We start from the raw sequence: 17836 nt of genomic DNA, 5'->3' as shown, positions 1-17836 counted from the left end.
TATTTGTTGTTCTTTTTCTTGTTGTCCATTTTATATATCAGTTGCATTTTGACACTTTTTTCCTTCTAAGTTATTAAATGTGCTTTTTTTCTGGGGAATGAGTCAACACAAATTAATACTAAATAAACTCTGCAAGTATCTTGTAAATCATATCCATATTCTGAGGGTGTACTTAAACTTGCCTGACCTAAATTTTATTTTTGTTGTTGTTAGTGTTGTTGTTCCATTTATAAGATATCAGTAGATAGTTCTCAGCCTTGCTCTATATGTACACTTTATTTGCATACACTGTTAGCATATTGCTATACATGGTTTAGTGGTGGCCATGCAGCTCATAGTTTACAACATTTGTGATTGAATTCTGATTGCTCAGGAATATAATTAATGGTGTACAAAATAGCACTCTTGTAATTTCACCATTTTTTGTTTTATATAGAAATAGAAGGATTTTAAATTATGGCAAAAAAATCTAAAAAAGTAAGTGCCTCAGTAGAATCGAGACGAAGAAATCGTTCAACTAAAATACCCTTAGTAAAAAAAAATCCATTTGAAGTTCGTTTAAACCGATTGAAACATGGTGTCATTGGTAAGAAAGTCAAAACAGACAAAGGATTACCTGGTGTAGCACGATCCAAAGCTAATGAAAAGGTTTGTATTTAGTTTGAAAAAGTAGTAACGATTAGGAAATATTACCTTAAAGGTTAGCAGATTTTGAAGAAAACGATAATCTTTCCCTCTAAAACTACTTTTTTTATCTTTAGAGAAAGAAAACTTTATTAAAAGAGTATAAGCAGCGGTTTAAGGTATTATTATTATTATTATTATAAACAATTTTTATACAGGATATAGATTTTCAATATATACAATATTGCTATCAACAAACGTCCTGTCTTTAAAAATCAAAATCAAAATATAGTAAGGTAAAAATATATATTATATATGCAATAAAAATAAAACTAGTTAAAATTAGCTTAGTCTTAAAATTAGCTAAAACTGCCAGATTGTGTGTAAGATGATTTAAGGTAGGTAATGAGATGACTTAAGGTAGGTAATTTTATCACTAACATTAATAACAAACACTTTTGGTCATTGTCTACGTCATCCTTTAATTTCAATGTATTCTACCACCTCTGTATCCTATTTTCATAGATAGAAGCAGGAGCTCCATTTCAGTATCTTTTTGCAGACGCCATATCATTTATGTCATTTTGCACTCAGATATCGCTTTTCTCTTAAAACTCAGTATTCTATTTGGTTCTTTTTCAGACCAATGTAATAATTGATAAGAGATTTGGTGAATTTGATGACTCTCTCACAGCAGAAGAAAAAATGTTGAAGCGATTTACGTTAGAAAAACAGGTGAACTTTTTTTAGTGCTGGAATCTAAAAATTAACCACTTTAAATTGCCTGAGTAACTTGTTTTGCATTGTATACTATATATGTTTAAATTTAAGGAAAAGATAATTTTACGTACATTTTTTTCATGCACAAATATTCTTTATTGTTATTTAACAATGAATAAAAAAATAAATTTATTTTATACACACCTGCACCTTATGCACCCTGAAATTTGCATGTTTTCACACTTGTCTCAATGCTTATTATTGTCAATTATTGTCTGTACATGTTTGTAGCGCCATCATGAAAAGTCTGGTTTGTACAATATGGAGGAAGATGATGAAGAATTAACGCATTTTGGACAGAGCTTGGCAGATATTGAAAGTTTCGACGATGCAGGATTAAAATTAACTGATGACGAAGATGAAGGTTTGTTGCAGCCTTTAAATTTAGTCATTTTATTTCTGACAGGGTTACGCATTCTAATGGTTAAAGTTTGTTTTGTTTTAAAATACACCAACGTAATACTGCGAAAGATGCAGATTTTACTTAGAAGAGATTATCGCTAACAAAAAATTATTGATTAATTGATCATGTTGTTCTTTATTTGAATATGTATTTGTAATATAGACCAGACTAGATAATGACATACAGTCACACAAGCCTCAATCTTGACGTGCTGTTTAGTTCGTTGAAATATATTAGTTTCGTTCTGTTCCAACATAAGCATATCTTAGTATTAAATATCTGTAATCGACAATTTTTGTTGTAATTCAGAGGTTAGAATTATTGTTATTTTGTTGTTTTTGTTGTTAGTTTTCTAGTGACAGCTTTGTCTTTCTAGTGGGAGATTTGGATGATCATTTTGGTGGATTTTTGACAAAGAAAAGATTCCAAGATGATAATGTAGGTCAACGGTACATAAAACATTATAATCTTGCGAAATAATAATTTTAAAAGATTGTAACTTTCAAATCCATAGGTACCTGAAAGAAAGCTGACGAAACAAGAAATTATGGATCAGGTCGTTGCAAATTCAAAGAAGAAAAAAGTAATTAGATTTTTTTCAACTTTTTTGTCAAAAGCTTGTGTGCAAACTAGTTTATTAATACAAACTTTACAAATCTATTTTAGTATGAAAGACAACAAACACAAGAACATGCATTTGAGATTACTCAGCAACTTGACACACAGTGGAAAGAAATACAATCAATGCTAGTTAAAAGAGTGTGTTGATTCTACTGCCTTGTTTTTCATCTCTATTTCAATTTTAAGAAATAGAATATTATTTAACGATTTTAAAATGACATTAAGAGCCTATACATCATATGAACCCATACAAATAAAGAATACCCTGAAATAATTGTTGTATATTTTTATTGATCTCCATGTTTACCAAATAAATTTTAGAATTGGCTGGTCGTTATTCTTGATTCGCAATCATTTTTGAAACATTTTTAACTGTTATTGTATCTTTTCATATAGTCATGCCGAATGATTAAAATTATTTTAAACCCTGACTTTATTATATGTAGGATGATAGAAGAAATACTAAGCTCTCAAAACCAGATGATTATGATAAAACAGTCAACGAATTAATATTTGAAGCTAAGGGAAAGGTAAAATTTATGTTTTTGTTGTCACGTAAGTTTGAAATTTAGAAAATGCGTTTACGTTGTAATAAATCTGTATTTTTTTATGCGTTACAACATGCACATACTTTCTAGGATTTTTAGCCTGACATCTGTCTGTCGCTTGGCAGCAAAAATGGTAGCTTAATCCTGAGGATTTTTCCATGGGCTCACGACTAGAATGTTCAGATTAACATATTTTTTCATTGCGCATCGTTTATGATGTTTGTCACAAATGTTTAGTGGACACTGATTACTCTCTATTAAATATGGTGGTAACACTAATTATTTCTCATACTTTTATTGAAATGTATTATATAGGCAACAGATCGACTAAAAACAGAGGAAGAAATAGCACAAGAAGAGAAGAAAAGGTTAGAAGAATTGGAGGTAAACTTTTCGTTGCACTCAATAGCTGTTGTTATCTTGTTATACAAGACTAGTTGTGAGACCAATAGAAAAGTTTATTGTACTTATCATTAAAGGGCTTGCTGATAATCCTATTTGAAATACGGCAAAATTTCATTCTCACAATGACTTTAAATTAACATTGGATTTTCTATAAAATTTTCTCAAATATAATAGGACATAAATTGTAATTTTGTTTTCAGTTAATAAAATCATTTCGTTTAATTGCATCACTTTCTCTAAGTCAATCAAAATTGTAAACAGATGTTTTATAAATGACAGAACAGTTCTGTCTTTACACAGTTGCTGCTAAAGAACATTTTGGAAAATATGTACTTTGCCAATCACAGACAAACACCACGTATTATTAATAGAAAATTTTACTAAATTTTGTACATCGTAAGGTAAAGTGTAATGCATTTCTAGCTGTTAGTTTACTGTAAATACAAGTAAAACATTTATATTTTTAAAAAAATAGAAGCAAAGAAGACTACGCATGTTAGGGATCACAGAGGACGAGGAAGTGTATTATCAATCTGCTGATGCTATCGTCGAAAGGTAAAAGTTTGACATTTATACACAGTTTGTATGCAAGTTTGACTAAAATTAATTAGTCAGTCTGCCATTAAAAAGTGATTATCATCTAAATCATTATCATGTAATACATTATCCATATCCTATGTGAAAATTTTCCTCTCATAGTAAAAAATCAAAAGAAGATGATCGTTATGAAGTGCGTTATCACGATGGAAAGATGGTAATGCCAGAAGGAATAAGTGGTAAGATACACTGTTGTGTTTTATTTATATTTCTGCTTTCTTAAACCATATTTATGGAAAGTGTTACAAATTGTGCATAAAAGTTGCTGGGTATAATTGATAACTACTTAACGACATGTGAATTGGAATTTGACTTGCACGTAATTGCATTAAAAGGCAAGCAAGCTAATTCAATGCTGCAGGTAAATCTAGTCAGAGATATCTCACAAGATACAATTAAAGATAAATCGTTTGGATGTCAATTTTTTATATTCAGTGTTTATAGTTATTAACAAAGAAATAAAATGCTAGTGGAGGTATTGCAGCATGATCAAAACTTAGGAAAAGTGAATCAATGTCTAAAGTTTAAGATAAAATAATTTTTTTTTTAGATTTTGGTGAACTTTTAAGAGGACAAGAAGAAGAAGGTATGTTTTTTTTATTTAGTTTGAGAAAAAAAACATCATTTTTCAAGAAAAGATATGGTTTTAGATGAAGATGAAGACGATGATTCCGAAGAGGGTTTTGATGGTGGTCAGTCTGATCATGCAAGTGACAGTGGTGAAGAAAATGAGGAGGATGAGGAAGAAGAAAGTGATCATGAAGACTTGTTTTCAGGTAAGTAAAAAATTTAGTTGGCATTGTTCTGTCACAATGCTTGCGCTGATCCCCATGTAACAGGGTGTTTTAGTGTCACCATTTTTAAGTTCGATTGCTTTCCAAAATGTTCTAGAAGCTATCACAGTGTGTGTGTGTTTGAAGGATGAATGTAAACGTTTATCACAGGATTGTGATTATTCAATGTAATATTAATGGAAATTAAAGTTGTTTGTCCTGCAGGATAAACAACTTGTCATTTGTCTGCTTTTTTCTGGGTTTAGTCAATCATGCTGCCATTCACATTGACGATAGCTGAGTATATAGATAGGAAATGTTGTCATTAGCAAATTAAGAAAATTTTCTGTTGACATCTCTTTAGATGAAGAAGATTCATTATCTGATGAAGTAGAGGAAACTAAAAAGTTGAAGAAAATTGTTGAACATTCAAAAAATGAAAAGAAGACGGATAAAAAAAAGAAATCAAAAAAGGTATGGAACTATTGTTCTCACAGAGTAAGAAGGCTTATACTACAAACATTTTAGTGCAAGTTATTTTCCATTATCCTAAGTAAAATAATGATTGATTTATTTATTTCTTAAAGAAACAGTAAGGTATTTTCATTTAATTGTATTTAGCCAACTAAAGATGAATTACCCTTCGTATTTAAAGGTAGAGGAAAAAATAGAACAGATTGTTTATTTATATTTTATATTTTTTTAATTGTTTCTGTGTTATGTTCCTCTAATTTAAAATGTCTTTGTAACACGACACAGTAAGGAAAAATTTTTGCAAAATTTATTTTTGCGTTTCAAAAGCTTAAAATTATTTTTTTTGCGGGCGACTAGAATATTTTAATAGCAACTATGGAATGCAATTTTACAATTGGTAGCTCTTGTTAAAAACTGTGAAATTAATTTGGTATTTGAAATGCATAATGTGGTTGCAAGACAGGTATATAACGATGCAGTGTCAAAATCAAATATTGAGTAAAATAACATTCTGTAAACATATTGCACATTGTCTTCCTGATCTCAAATTTCTTTTTGTGATTGATTAACTATAGGAAGTTATTTTTCGGGATTTAATCTAATTTTTCGTAAACACCATTAAAAATTACAAAAATTACTGTCACAAAAATAATTCTTCTAAAGATTTTTTCCCTTAAAGTATTTGTTATGATAACAACTCATCATATCTCATCTTTACTGCAGCTCCCGATACATTAGAAGAATTTTTAAAGATGACTAAAGACAGGTTTGTTTGTGTACAATTTTTTTTCTAACAAGATGAGTTGTACATTTACAACCTACTTTTAAAATAACTATCCTTGAATTCAAAGAGATTAGTAACAGCTGTATTTAACCATGTATATATGTTGCTCTTAGTGGCATTGCTGAAAATACATTGGTTTTAAGCATTCTTGTTTGCTTATTGTCTTTTTCATGTTGTTGCAGATGTTGTATGGTTGTTTTCTATTTTAATTTTGTAGTAAAACTTGGACATACTGACAATCAACTAAGCAACATTGTGATATAGGCCATCCTGACTGTCTTAAATCTTTTTTTCAGAAAAGATGAAGATATTTTACTGGCTTTAAATAGAATAAGAAAATGTCACCATGTTAAGCTGGAGAAAGCAAATATCGACAAAATGAAGGTATTTTCAACCTTATATAACAAAGTAACTCCTGGTTATTAAAATTACCAGTACTTTACAGTTTTTTAAATGTTTGTCATTATCATTTGTCAACATTGAAGATTTCTCAACAAAGAATAGAAGAAGAAAACAGCTTGGGAACTTTTTAGTTGTAAAATTAACATTTCTTTTGTTTTTGAAATTTCTGATAATGTAAGCAAAATTTTGGCAGTGGGTGATTAGCTGGCCTGAATCTATCACTTGATAATTTACTTCATATTACAGGTTTTATTTCTAATTCTTCTTGAATATATCGATCATTTATGTAAAAGTCAGAAGCCCCCATTGAAGTTCATCAACACTTTAGCAGAGTAAGTATGTTTTTAATTTAATGTTTAATGTTAATAAGCAACTAGATCAGATTGGATGAGGGTCATTAATATACCCTGTCCAACTTTCCTAATTTTCTTGTTCTTGAATCACCAAAGAATTCTCTTCTTTGATGATATCAAAAAATTTAATGTTTCCATCTATAACATTGAAAACCTGCTCTATTTTTGGGGCTCGTAGAGCTTTGTATTATACATTTATGTGTTCGTTTTATATCCAATTTTGATATTGTTCGAATAAACCTTAGATTTGTATTTCAAAAGTTTAGATTCAGCCAGTTGTCTCATATCTCTCATGAGTATTTCGTGAGTTGTTTGTGTAAATCAATTTTCTAAGATGGCTATTTAAAACATCTTCTTTCATCTTTAGGTTTATACAACAGTTGGTGGAAGATATACCAGGTCATGCAAAAAAGATACTTCAAACAAAATTAAAAACTGTTCTCAAACAAGTTATGCTTCGATTTAAAATAAAAGGTATGTTATATTTTCTACACAATTCAAAAGTAAATAACAGATAGAGATGAGAACGGATTTATTTTTTTGAAGTTTTTGTTTTTGCTGCTAAAGTTCTAAATCGTCTGTATGTCCATGTTGCATATTTCATCGGGCGTGTCTGTTGTTGCCTATCCCGTGTTTTGTTTTTGTTTAGGTGACAGTGGGATGTTTCCAACTTTAAAAGAGGTAATACTATGATGAATATTTTTTTGATGCAGTGTGATTTGTTGACAATATTTTCTGTGGTATCAAACACCTTGGTGTACTTCTAAGAGTCCAATGGGTTTACCGTATTGGTAGTGATTACGTTACAAAATTTGTTTACGAGCACTGGTTTTTAGTTTATTGTAAGTTCTGTTTAACTCCATTTTAGCTTGTGTTGTTTAAAGTGATAGCAGTCATCTACCCGACATCAGATTTGAATCACGTGGTCACGACACCATGTTTATTTTTAATGAGTATGATTCTAAACAAGGTGAGCTAGCATGGTTTAATGTGTTTTTTGTCTCTATAATGGATCTAGTGAATGTATGCTAAAAAAGATGATCCAAAATTATTTCGATAGTCGGTATTTTTTTTATTCCAACTCTCACTTTTAGATTAAATCCAGTCTTGGTCATGAATATTTGCACCCGCGTGCGGTTGTACGTACGCCTACACTAATACAGGCGTGCGATCAGTATCGCACGCCTAGCCTATGATTTTGGCGTGCAATTATAACATTCAGGAGAGCGGCAGCGCGGAGTTTTTGAAGCATTGTTTTTTACTTTTTATTTGCTTCTTTTTCGTTTGTTGACTTATTTATTTCAGCAACAAAATGTTTACAAACCATGTTCACAACAAGCTGCCATATTGAATGAAGCATGTGAAAAATAAATAACAAACTTTCATCCAGACCCCAAACAACCAATAGTAGTAGTAAATGCAGGCTTCTCCTTTTGAGGTACGCGATCGCGTTCCTAGGCCCTATCGTGCACCTAAATTACGTGAGGTACGGGAAGAACAGAGTACCTCCGTTAACAGATTACATTTAGATCTAAGAATTATTGAATAATCCTGGCCCTTTTAATCCATAAGCAAGTCTATTCATAGCCAACCTCCCCATCCTAGCTAATTCACCGACTCCTGACTTAGTTAAAAGAACTACGTAGACATAAATCTCTCCCTTCGTCGTTGGTAACCAGGTCTTACCAAGAAATCCAGCCATGCGGTTCTTAACTAATGCGGAGGTGAACGCCGACGGAGCACGGATGAAGCAAGTCTGCAAATATGCACTTACAGGCGGAATAGACATTTTATTATGGATTTAATGGATGCAAGTGTTATTTAAACAACTTTAAAAACGAAACCCACGTGCTGTTGTCTCTATAAATATACACAGTTTTGGTATATATTTTTAACGAACTTAAAGATTATTTATACATCGCTGTCTGTTTCCTAACTATCACTACTCTCGTTACTCTCTTCGTTGTCGCTGTTGCGTGTATCGTGATCCATACCTGTTACTAGAACAGGTGTCTCCATGCTGACAAACCTCTTCTGCATGTATGAATCGACTGCGCTGTTCAAAATTTCTTCTTTCTCTCCATCACTCCACATAATACTTTCTTTTTTCCAAGATAAGAATGTAGATACTTTTCTGGAAATATTTTTTGTTTTTTTTGAAGCAGAGGCCATCTTTTAATGAATGTCGCATGTAGCTAATTTTACTGTGATTTTTTAATAAAGATGAACGCTCCCCCGTGGATACTTAGAACGTCGTTCGTTCGATTGAACGTTCAGTTAGAACGTCTTTTGCTTGATTGAAGTAAACATGTTATGCTGCATTTTTCTCACCTGTTTTTTTCACGTCACACAAAAAGGTTATTTGATCTTTGATCGACGGGTGGTTTATTTCATTCGAAACTGATGGATCAAATAAATTTATTAATTCAACTCACGAAAAAAAAAAAAGAAAAGAAAGTAAACATAAAATAAACATGTCACTAACTAAAATTATTCAAGCAGCAGAAAAATTGCGGTGCCTTTCGATTCGTAATAATGATCGACAAGAATGTATATCGTATTAAAAAGAAGTCCAGAAGTTCTCTCTCCCACACGACACAGCAGGCAATAAGTAAGCCCTGCCCTCGGTTTTGTGAGAAGAAATGTTCTGCGAAGACTCTCAATTGAGTTTCCTGTACAGTTCTGCTTTGCATTAAACTGTGTCTGTGACAAGCATTTTTGAAGTATTCACCGGCGACTTCTGCAATATTCAACTTAATAATGCCCTGACCTTCGGTTCGTAAATAGCATTTCTATTTGTCATCGTCTTAAGGAGATCAATACAAGGGTAATGAATAAAATTTTTGCCAGCTGAAAAACAAAAAATTATCGACGCAATGCCGACGCAAAACATTTGAATCTCACGTCAGTAATTTTAATGAAAGTGCGTATTTAATAGAAATATATTTTAGAGATACATTTTAACGCGGAAGAACAATTATGTATTGGGTAAAGTTTGGGTAAGGGATTACTCTAAAATAGCTTAGTTCTACTTGGCGTGTGTACGAAGTAGAACGAGGCGTGTAATAAAGAGCACGCCCGAATTTCACATGGCGTGTGCGGAGGCGTGCGCGTGCGATTGCACGCCATTTATGACCAAGACTGAATTCTATTGAGTGTGATATTTATTAAGGTGTAATCCAGCGTTCTCAGTAGCCGTTAAACGGCTATTTACCACTTGAAATTTATCCCAAATTTCTCAATTTATTAGAGGAGCTAATTGTATTCAAAAGAAAATGTGGGACTTATAGCCCATTTTATGCAAGTTGTGAATATTAATAAGATTTTAATAATATCTAAGACTACCTTAATGAAATATTTAGCAGCCCTTATTTTACATTTCTGCATTATGCCCTGTTTATGTCTAAGGATTTGTGATACAGAATATGTGTAAAAAAGTAGCACATCAAATTTTGGTAGCAAGATTGTTTAAAACGTCCACCAATGCAAATCTTCTGCAAACTATTTTTCTTCTATATCACTTTCGGCTGTTATTGCAAGAATTGTTTAGTTTCTTTATAATGAACAAGATTGAATACTCTGCTTTCTACAAAAAATCGATATTATACTTGTTGTAAACATTTTAGGTGTTTATGATCTTATTTAAACATTTTTTTGCACATTAGCTACTTTCATTTGTTTACGTCAGTATGTGAGAGTTCAAGTACTGCAGTAATTTTAAGTAAGCTACGATATCGTATGACGTTTCAATCTTAAATAAAAACTGCTCTTTTCCATTATGTCCATAAATGAAACTCTGCTCAAAAAGCATTGCAAACGAGAGGGTGGTGTCATCAAAACTTTGATCAATCTTTTTTTTTGATGTAACAAGAGCTTTTTATTTCTATGTTAGGGTCACTGCATGAACATAAAGGATGTGATATCAGGTTTATTTCTACTCAACATTGTGCATGACGTAAGTAAAAATGATTAATATTCAGAATCACTGCAGTATCAGTTAAAGATTTGTTTAATGGAGAAAGAGAGAGATAGTTGGTTTCTTGTAATAGTTCTTTGAGTGCAGAGATTGAAATGATAACCAAATAGGAATAAAAGGATTTCTGAAATAAAATTATTGACTCATTTTGTTTGTTATTGCCTGTTTTTTCTTTAAGTCATTATCTTTCGCTCTATATTATAACGTCTATGAATATCTTTACACTAGATTGTTTTTTACCATGCTACATTACATTATCACTTTCAAACAAATTCATTTTGTTTAGACAATACTAGTCACTTATTTTTGTCTCTGAGTTTGGTTTTTATGAGTAGTCCAGATTTTTAGTTTTCAGTTTTGAATTAATGGTGTCTGAGTGGAATGTTAGATGTTCGTCCGATGTACTAAGCTGATAATGATGTCTAATTATATGACTAAACAAATATAATGCCCGTTTCAGTTCGTTTAAATTACGTCTTTTTCCTAACCTTTTAGTATGTGAAATTATCCAAGAGATACCTACCAGAAGTGATAACGTTTCTTGGGAAATTATTTTACTTGGCAGCACCTGTCAAAACTCCTTTAACAAGTACGAATTTTTTGTTTGCGTTTTCTGTTGCCATGCCGTGGATTTAATTTCGCAGATTTGGGGTTTACGGTCTCCTAACGAAATTATGTCCGCAAGTAATAAAATTAATTTCTGCGGAGATAAATCCTAAAACTTTGCGCCCATCCTTTCTATACCTCATTGCGTGCGTTTCGCTACTTGCGGTGGTATTTTTTTGGACATACGTAATTTTTTTTGAATCAATTAGTATTACCGATTGATATTTAGTGCGCGGAATTAAATCCGCGTGAAATAAAGCGAATTAAATTCGCCCGATAAATCTGAAAACCATCGTACGCGAAAAGACATTATCTGCAAATTCACATCTGCTGTTGTATTTATCAGACCTTTCAATCACGCCTTCCTTTCATATCTCGATAAATCGTATGTCTGTTGTTAATGTTTTTATGGTTGAAATTTTCCAAGTGTAATTTAGCATGCGTAGTCTGAGAAGCATTGTGCGCATATTCACGTCTGTACTTGTATTAGTCCTTCCAATGATGTCCTTATCTCTTGGTAGATCAAATCGGATGTCTGATATCCATGTTCTATGTGGTTGCAATTTTTTATCTGTGATTTGATATTCTTTATAGAAATCTCAGCATCAATATTAAATCTTCGAAAGAACGAAAAAAATATTCTCCTTGTGGAACGGACTGTGTAGGTACTTCTTGTTTTCGTGTCTCAATCTTATCAAAACTGTACTTGAATAAAACGCTACAACGAAGAGACACTGCAGTTAATGGTTGAGATGTCCTGAAATTAACCCGAAGAGTAGCTAATTTTTTTGTAAACGCAGATATTAAATCTATTTTCATAAAGTCCTGAAATTCTGCAAAATGGTTAGCTGTTCTGTCCTGGAATTATCCGTGAAAACCAAACAATTTTGTCCTCGAGAATAAGAGGAATGTTCTGGAAAGTCCTGGATGTCCTGGCGTTAAGGTTAATTTTTTGTGGACGTCGTGTATAGTTTTGGTATTTTTTGTTTAGTGCAGAAGAACCGATCAATATTAATATATCAAGTTCTCTTTCACCTTCTTGTGAAAACTTGGATAGTGATCTCATGCGGTAAGTTGTGGTCTTTGGTGGTACTTCCTGATGTATTCAAATTAAATCTTTGTGAATTTTATTTTCACAGTGATTTGGGGTAAAATATGTGATAAGGTTATTGATATTCTATCTTGACCTTTTACCGTGGAATCAGTATACTTAATATGTGCACAGTCAAAAAAAGTTTCATTTTTACTTTCACGGAATTTCGGGCATTTAAGTACTGCTTCAGCCATCAGAGTTTTCCAAGTGAAAAAACCTATTTGTCCTATTTAATAGAACGAAGGGAACGTTTACATAGGCGGACATAACAGTATTAATCCTTACAGTACATAGACGGGAGACGTCATCACCATTCCTAAAACCTATTTCTTTCTATTGTTCGACTACAGAAGTGTATTTTTCCACGGCCTTTACAATATGTTTGTTATATCTAGCATTTCATGTCTGAAGAATTCCCTTTTGCTAGCAAAGAAATTCTGCAGTTTATACGAATACTTGGACACATTTCATGAAATCTTCGAACCATGTGCTTGTCTGTTGCAAAGGTATTCTTGTTTGTTTTTGTTTATTTGTTTATTTTTTGTTTTTGATTTGTTTGATTTTTGTTTGCTTGTTTTGCAAAGTAATTTCACCTTACATAAATTTTCTAAGCTATTGAAAAAAAAAAATTTTTTTACGTAGCTTTACTTGTTTTTAGACTGCCGTTGAAAAAATATCCAAAAACGTTACAGGTACAATTTTTTACTTGCTTTCTACATGTTTTCTGATTTTCTAGTTCAGTAGGTGAAACAACCCTCCACACCTGTTGTCAAAACCAGCTTTCGTAATATGAAAGCTTCTTTTTATCCCCTGCGTAGGAGAATTGAAATGTAATGTGTTTGCGCAATGTAATTGGCTTGAATGCGCATCCTATCAAAATTGGAAGGAACTTTGATACAGAAAAGAGTAGATAAAAAAGTCTGTGTTACACTTACTTACAAAATAATCGTGTTCAAATAGGCTACGTTGTTCAAGCTGTTCTGTCGTTCTATTTTTTTAAAATGCGGTGTTTCGAAGTGTGTCAAAATGTACATATCAAGCAATTTTTTATGACTGCATACTTTTGTCATAGGACTTGCATGCTGATGTATTATCCATAATGAAATCAAAATCGTCGTGCGAGAAAATTTCATTGACGTTGCAATCACGAAAGCCTGTTCCGTTACCATTGTTGGATCCTCAATTTGACGAAAAGTAGGATGTTTTTGTCCTTCGTACCAATTTCTTTTCGCTGTTACAAGTTACGCCTTGTTACCGAAATTTCTTTTCGCTGTTACAAGCTACGCATTGTTACCGAAGTTTTTTTTCGCTGTTTCGAGTTACTCATTGCTTAACAAATTTTTTTTTACCGTTACGAGTTACGAATTGTGTACCACAATTTTTTGTTGTTGTTACTACTAACAGGATTTTTAAAATGATTTAGTTACGAGATGAGGTCAAAACGTCGTGCGAGTGATAAAACACAGAACGAACGTGAAAAACTGCAATACAAACTGAAAAAAGAAACCAAGGTAATATAACACAAACGTAATATTACAGGGACAGGGGTCAGGAATAAAATGCAGCTTCTTACCGTTAGGCAGTCTTAAATGATGACCAAATTTACAGGAATTTATATTTGCGTCTTCTTTGCGCGTAAGGACACAAAACATTTAATGGATATAGTCTTTAATTACAGTTGCCGCTCGATAAGTGAAACTTTCAGGGACCCAAAAATATGATTCCACTTAGCGAATGTTCCATTTATCCGAAGAATTTCGTCGAAGAAACGAATTTCTGGAAAGAAATAAGAAGCCCTAAAAATACAGGTGCAAAAGGATAAAATAAGACATGCGAGTTTCATTTATGGGAGTTATTTTTATTGCCAGTCCTTTTTCGACCAAACTTAACACATTCACGATGGATGAACGAATTTCATCTTCTTCTGTAAATAAGTCTAAAGGCTAAATACACGGTAAGTTTTAACGGACCCTTTAAATGTAAGATAAAAAAAACTTACCGTGTAAACAGGAAAGATGTACAACTTTTTTCGGTTTTTAAGTTTGGTTTTATAAGTTTTATAAGTTGGAGCCTTAAAATTGTTCCGATTGCGTTTCTTACGTCGTGCAATCTTTTTGCAATCAAAGCAAAGAGAAGACCTACAACCATCCACATAATCTTTGAGACAAACTAGAAATTCTATCAAAAAACCAGAAAAGGCCGTTGACGCAAATGTCCATTTCTCCAACTGAGACGGTTTAAACATGTAAAAAGCTATAATTAGCCTATAGCAGCACCGTAAGGCTTCGTTCTAGTGAACTTTTCGCTTTCACTAATTGAATTCAGAATTTCCTAAGACCCAAGTCTTAAGTCGAAGCTAAAGCTGAAGTTCCGTAAGCCTTGAGGCAGTACGTCGAGTTTGATAAGACTTGTGGTGCGAGTTTGTAAATTTTTTTTTGTCAAAAATCGAAAAGTGTCATTATTTATGTGGGTGATTGTAGTTGCACTGACAGCAAAGACATTAGACTTCTCTTTGTTCTCATCATCATCCATCACAATTCCATCCGTTTTATCTTCTACACTATCAATTAGTTCATCTATAGGTAGCACGGGTTCAGTGGCACTTTCAAGTTGCCCATTAGCTTACTGAATGGATCATCCAAACCATTTTGTTTTCAAATCGAGCAAAAGTTTTAAGGGGGATTTTCACGAAGCGAATTGAACGGCGAATTCGATGGCGAATTCGCTTTTTAATTTTTACGTCAAAATAAGTTAGACGCCAAATTCATTGTTTACATTGGTTAACCGCGTTCTGATTGGTCTTAAACTAGCAGCGAAACCTTTAGCCGTGAAAAAGTAAAAACTGTTTCTACTTTTCAGCGAAGCGAATGCAAAATCATAACAAACAAAACTGCGCATGCTCAGATACAATTCGCCGTCGAATTCGCTGTTCAATTCGCTTCGTGAAAATCGCCCTTCAGTTACGAGGGCGTAACTCGGCTTAAGGGACCAGAAAAATGGTTTTACTTCGCGAATGTTCCACTTATCCGCGGCTCCACATATCGAGTGCCAACTTGTTTCGACATTCTATTTGTGATTTCAAAACCTATCGAACTTCCTATAAATGTTCAGTACAGAAATATCTGTCACTAACAATCATGTTAAATTTCTTGTAGGGTGCGATGAGAGAGATTCGCAAAGATGCTCACTTCCTAGCTAAAGAACAACTCAAAGAAACTCTTGAAAGGTATGGTATGCAATTTTTAACAGAGATGTTGCTGAGAATATGAAACCAACACTTAACTCTTTTTACCTTCTCTCTGTTTTTTTAGGGATGCTGGTCGACGTCAAAAAGTTAAAGCTCTACAGCGTGCGTTAGAGAATGAACGTCGAGAAATACGTGAAATGGAGAAGGGGAAATAAACAGCCTGGGTACCTCATGCTAATAAAAAGAATAGTTTTTTAAGGCAAATTTTTTGTTGTTTCTACCCATTTGTCTAGCTATTTATCTCGATGCATTTCTTTTATTATTTTCTGCACGTGTTATGTAGTCAAAATTCGACATACTGTAATGCAGCAAATAGTCGCCACACCCTACAGTTGTGTATTCACTAATCTGACACCCTACAGTTAAGTTTTCATTCACATTTTTTTTGGTCTGACACCATGCATTTAGGTTTTTACTGGTCTGACACTATGCCGTTGGCTTTTCACTGGTCTGACACACCCTACAGTTCACTGGTCTGACACCCGACACTTAGTTATTTCCTGGCCTGACACAGTACATTCAGTTTTTCACTGGCCTGACACAGTACATTCAGGTTTTCACTGGTCAGAAACAGTGCAGGTAGGTTTTCACTGGTCTGACACAGTGAAGTTAGGTATTCACTGGTCTGACACTCTACATTCAGGTTTTCACTGGTCTGACACAGTAAGTCTGGTTTTTAATGTGGCTAGGCACACCTTTAGTACTCACGATTAATTTCACAGCGAGATATTCCGTGTGATTAAAATATTCAGACCTTGTAATACTCGACAGGCCATTCATTGCACAGTTAATTTTTACACCCACATAAGAATTTAATTCGCAAAAGAAAGAAGAATTCTGCATAACTGTTTTCGCTATGTTAAGGTAAGGAGAGGTTGTAGTAAGCCTTCTTAGCCGTTGAAACCGAAATTAGACGGCAAAAAGCTCTTCCTCCGGGTGTGCGACATGATTGAACCAGATTAAGTGATATCCAGTTGGTAAATCTCGTGTTTTTTCCCCAAATGCAACAACAAGATTGGATCATTATATATAAGGGTTCTGAATTATGATCCTGCCTTAACTAGTTAGATATAAAAAAGCTATTATAAGCTTTATCTTGAACTCTGTTACTTTTAAGTTCTCACGCACTCCGGATTGGTTGAACTTTTCCTTTCTTGGGAGGTTCAAGATTAGCGATGGGTACTGTATATAATATCTACCATGTTTCATACCAATTGAGCGGGTATTTCGGGAGCTATTAGAATTTGAATTTACTCCCATAAATGTCTGCAACATGGATTAATAGGGCAAAGAATGTTGATAATATAGTTCCTTCCCGTTTCCATATTTTGCAATTACCAATTGAACGACAAAAATTTTTAATAAGATTTCACTTATTCAAAAAAATTCATTATATTTGCAAAATTATAATTATATACATAACTTTTCTATTAAAATTATTCAGCATTATTTAAGGAACCAGCCTGATCAAATGCGATTGAAGAAACACACAAAATGTTTCAACCATTATTTGCGGCCCAAAAAACCGAAGTAAGGACGACAGCCTGTGAAGCAGTTCTTCTTATCGTATATGGGCCAACAATCTTGTGGAATTCGAGTTCTAAGACAACCTGGAAGAAATAAAAATGTTACTTTATTGTCCAGAAATACTTTCGCATATTCAAACTTCTTTGTTTGCAGAACAGTGTTAAAAAAAAACAGTATGCATACCACAAGTTCCTATCGTTTCATTTGCTTTGATATTACATTTCAATCCTTCATCACACTTTCCATGATCTCCACCGCATGATTCATTAATTTTCTTCAGCTCTTCAACGCATCGCATAGAAGTTTCGTTTTTGCGTTTTTCGCACCTCAATCCATTACCGCACGGATTATGTGCTGGTCCGCATTCTTCACCAATCGTTTGAGCACACACGTCACAACAATCGTTTTCATCTTTTACTGTTCCACCTGAGAAAAAAAATGAATAATTTTACTAATTTTAATTTTCGGAAAGCTATAAATTTTTATATCCAAGCCATATACTGCCTCATTCTTTCTTTTAATTAATTATGTTCTAGGATGTACAGTATGAATAAAAGAAAATAACGAGTTAATTTTGAAATATACCTGCACAATTTACTTTTGGACATTCAGCCAGATTACAT

At 33.0% G+C, this 17836-nt stretch overlaps 1 protein-coding gene across 1 annotated transcript; it reads left to right on the top strand.

Moving 5' to 3' along the window:
* Positions 1-148: 148 nt before the first annotated feature.
* Positions 149-15890, top strand: LOC130646942 (nucleolar protein 14-like). Its single transcript, XM_057452620.1, has 31 exons — positions 149-648; positions 762-803; positions 1267-1359; positions 1636-1768; positions 2184-2245; positions 2322-2390; positions 2474-2566; positions 2875-2958; positions 3292-3360; positions 3857-3936; positions 4081-4157; positions 4529-4564; positions 4629-4754; positions 5116-5225; positions 5373-5406; positions 5949-5991; positions 6306-6393; positions 6658-6743; positions 7132-7238; positions 7414-7445; positions 7633-7734; positions 10657-10719; positions 11236-11329; positions 11941-12007; positions 12338-12415; positions 12835-12945; positions 13098-13131; positions 13512-13633; positions 13863-13950; positions 15595-15665; positions 15751-15890. The coding sequence occupies exons 1-31, from the start codon at positions 457-459 to the stop codon at positions 15839-15841; spliced, it is 2577 nt and encodes an 858-aa protein (XP_057308603.1). The 5' UTR covers positions 149-456; the 3' UTR covers positions 15842-15890.
* Positions 15891-17836: the final 1946 nt, after the last annotated feature.

Source organism: Hydractinia symbiolongicarpus, chromosome 6 (genome assembly GCF_029227915.1).
Source record: "Hydractinia symbiolongicarpus strain clone_291-10 chromosome 6, HSymV2.1, whole genome shotgun sequence".
NCBI classification, from domain to species: Eukaryota; Metazoa; Cnidaria; class Hydrozoa; order Anthoathecata; family Hydractiniidae; genus Hydractinia; species Hydractinia symbiolongicarpus.
The sequence above is the reverse complement of the archived record's forward strand: the minus strand, read 5'-3'. Positions and strand labels throughout refer to the sequence as shown.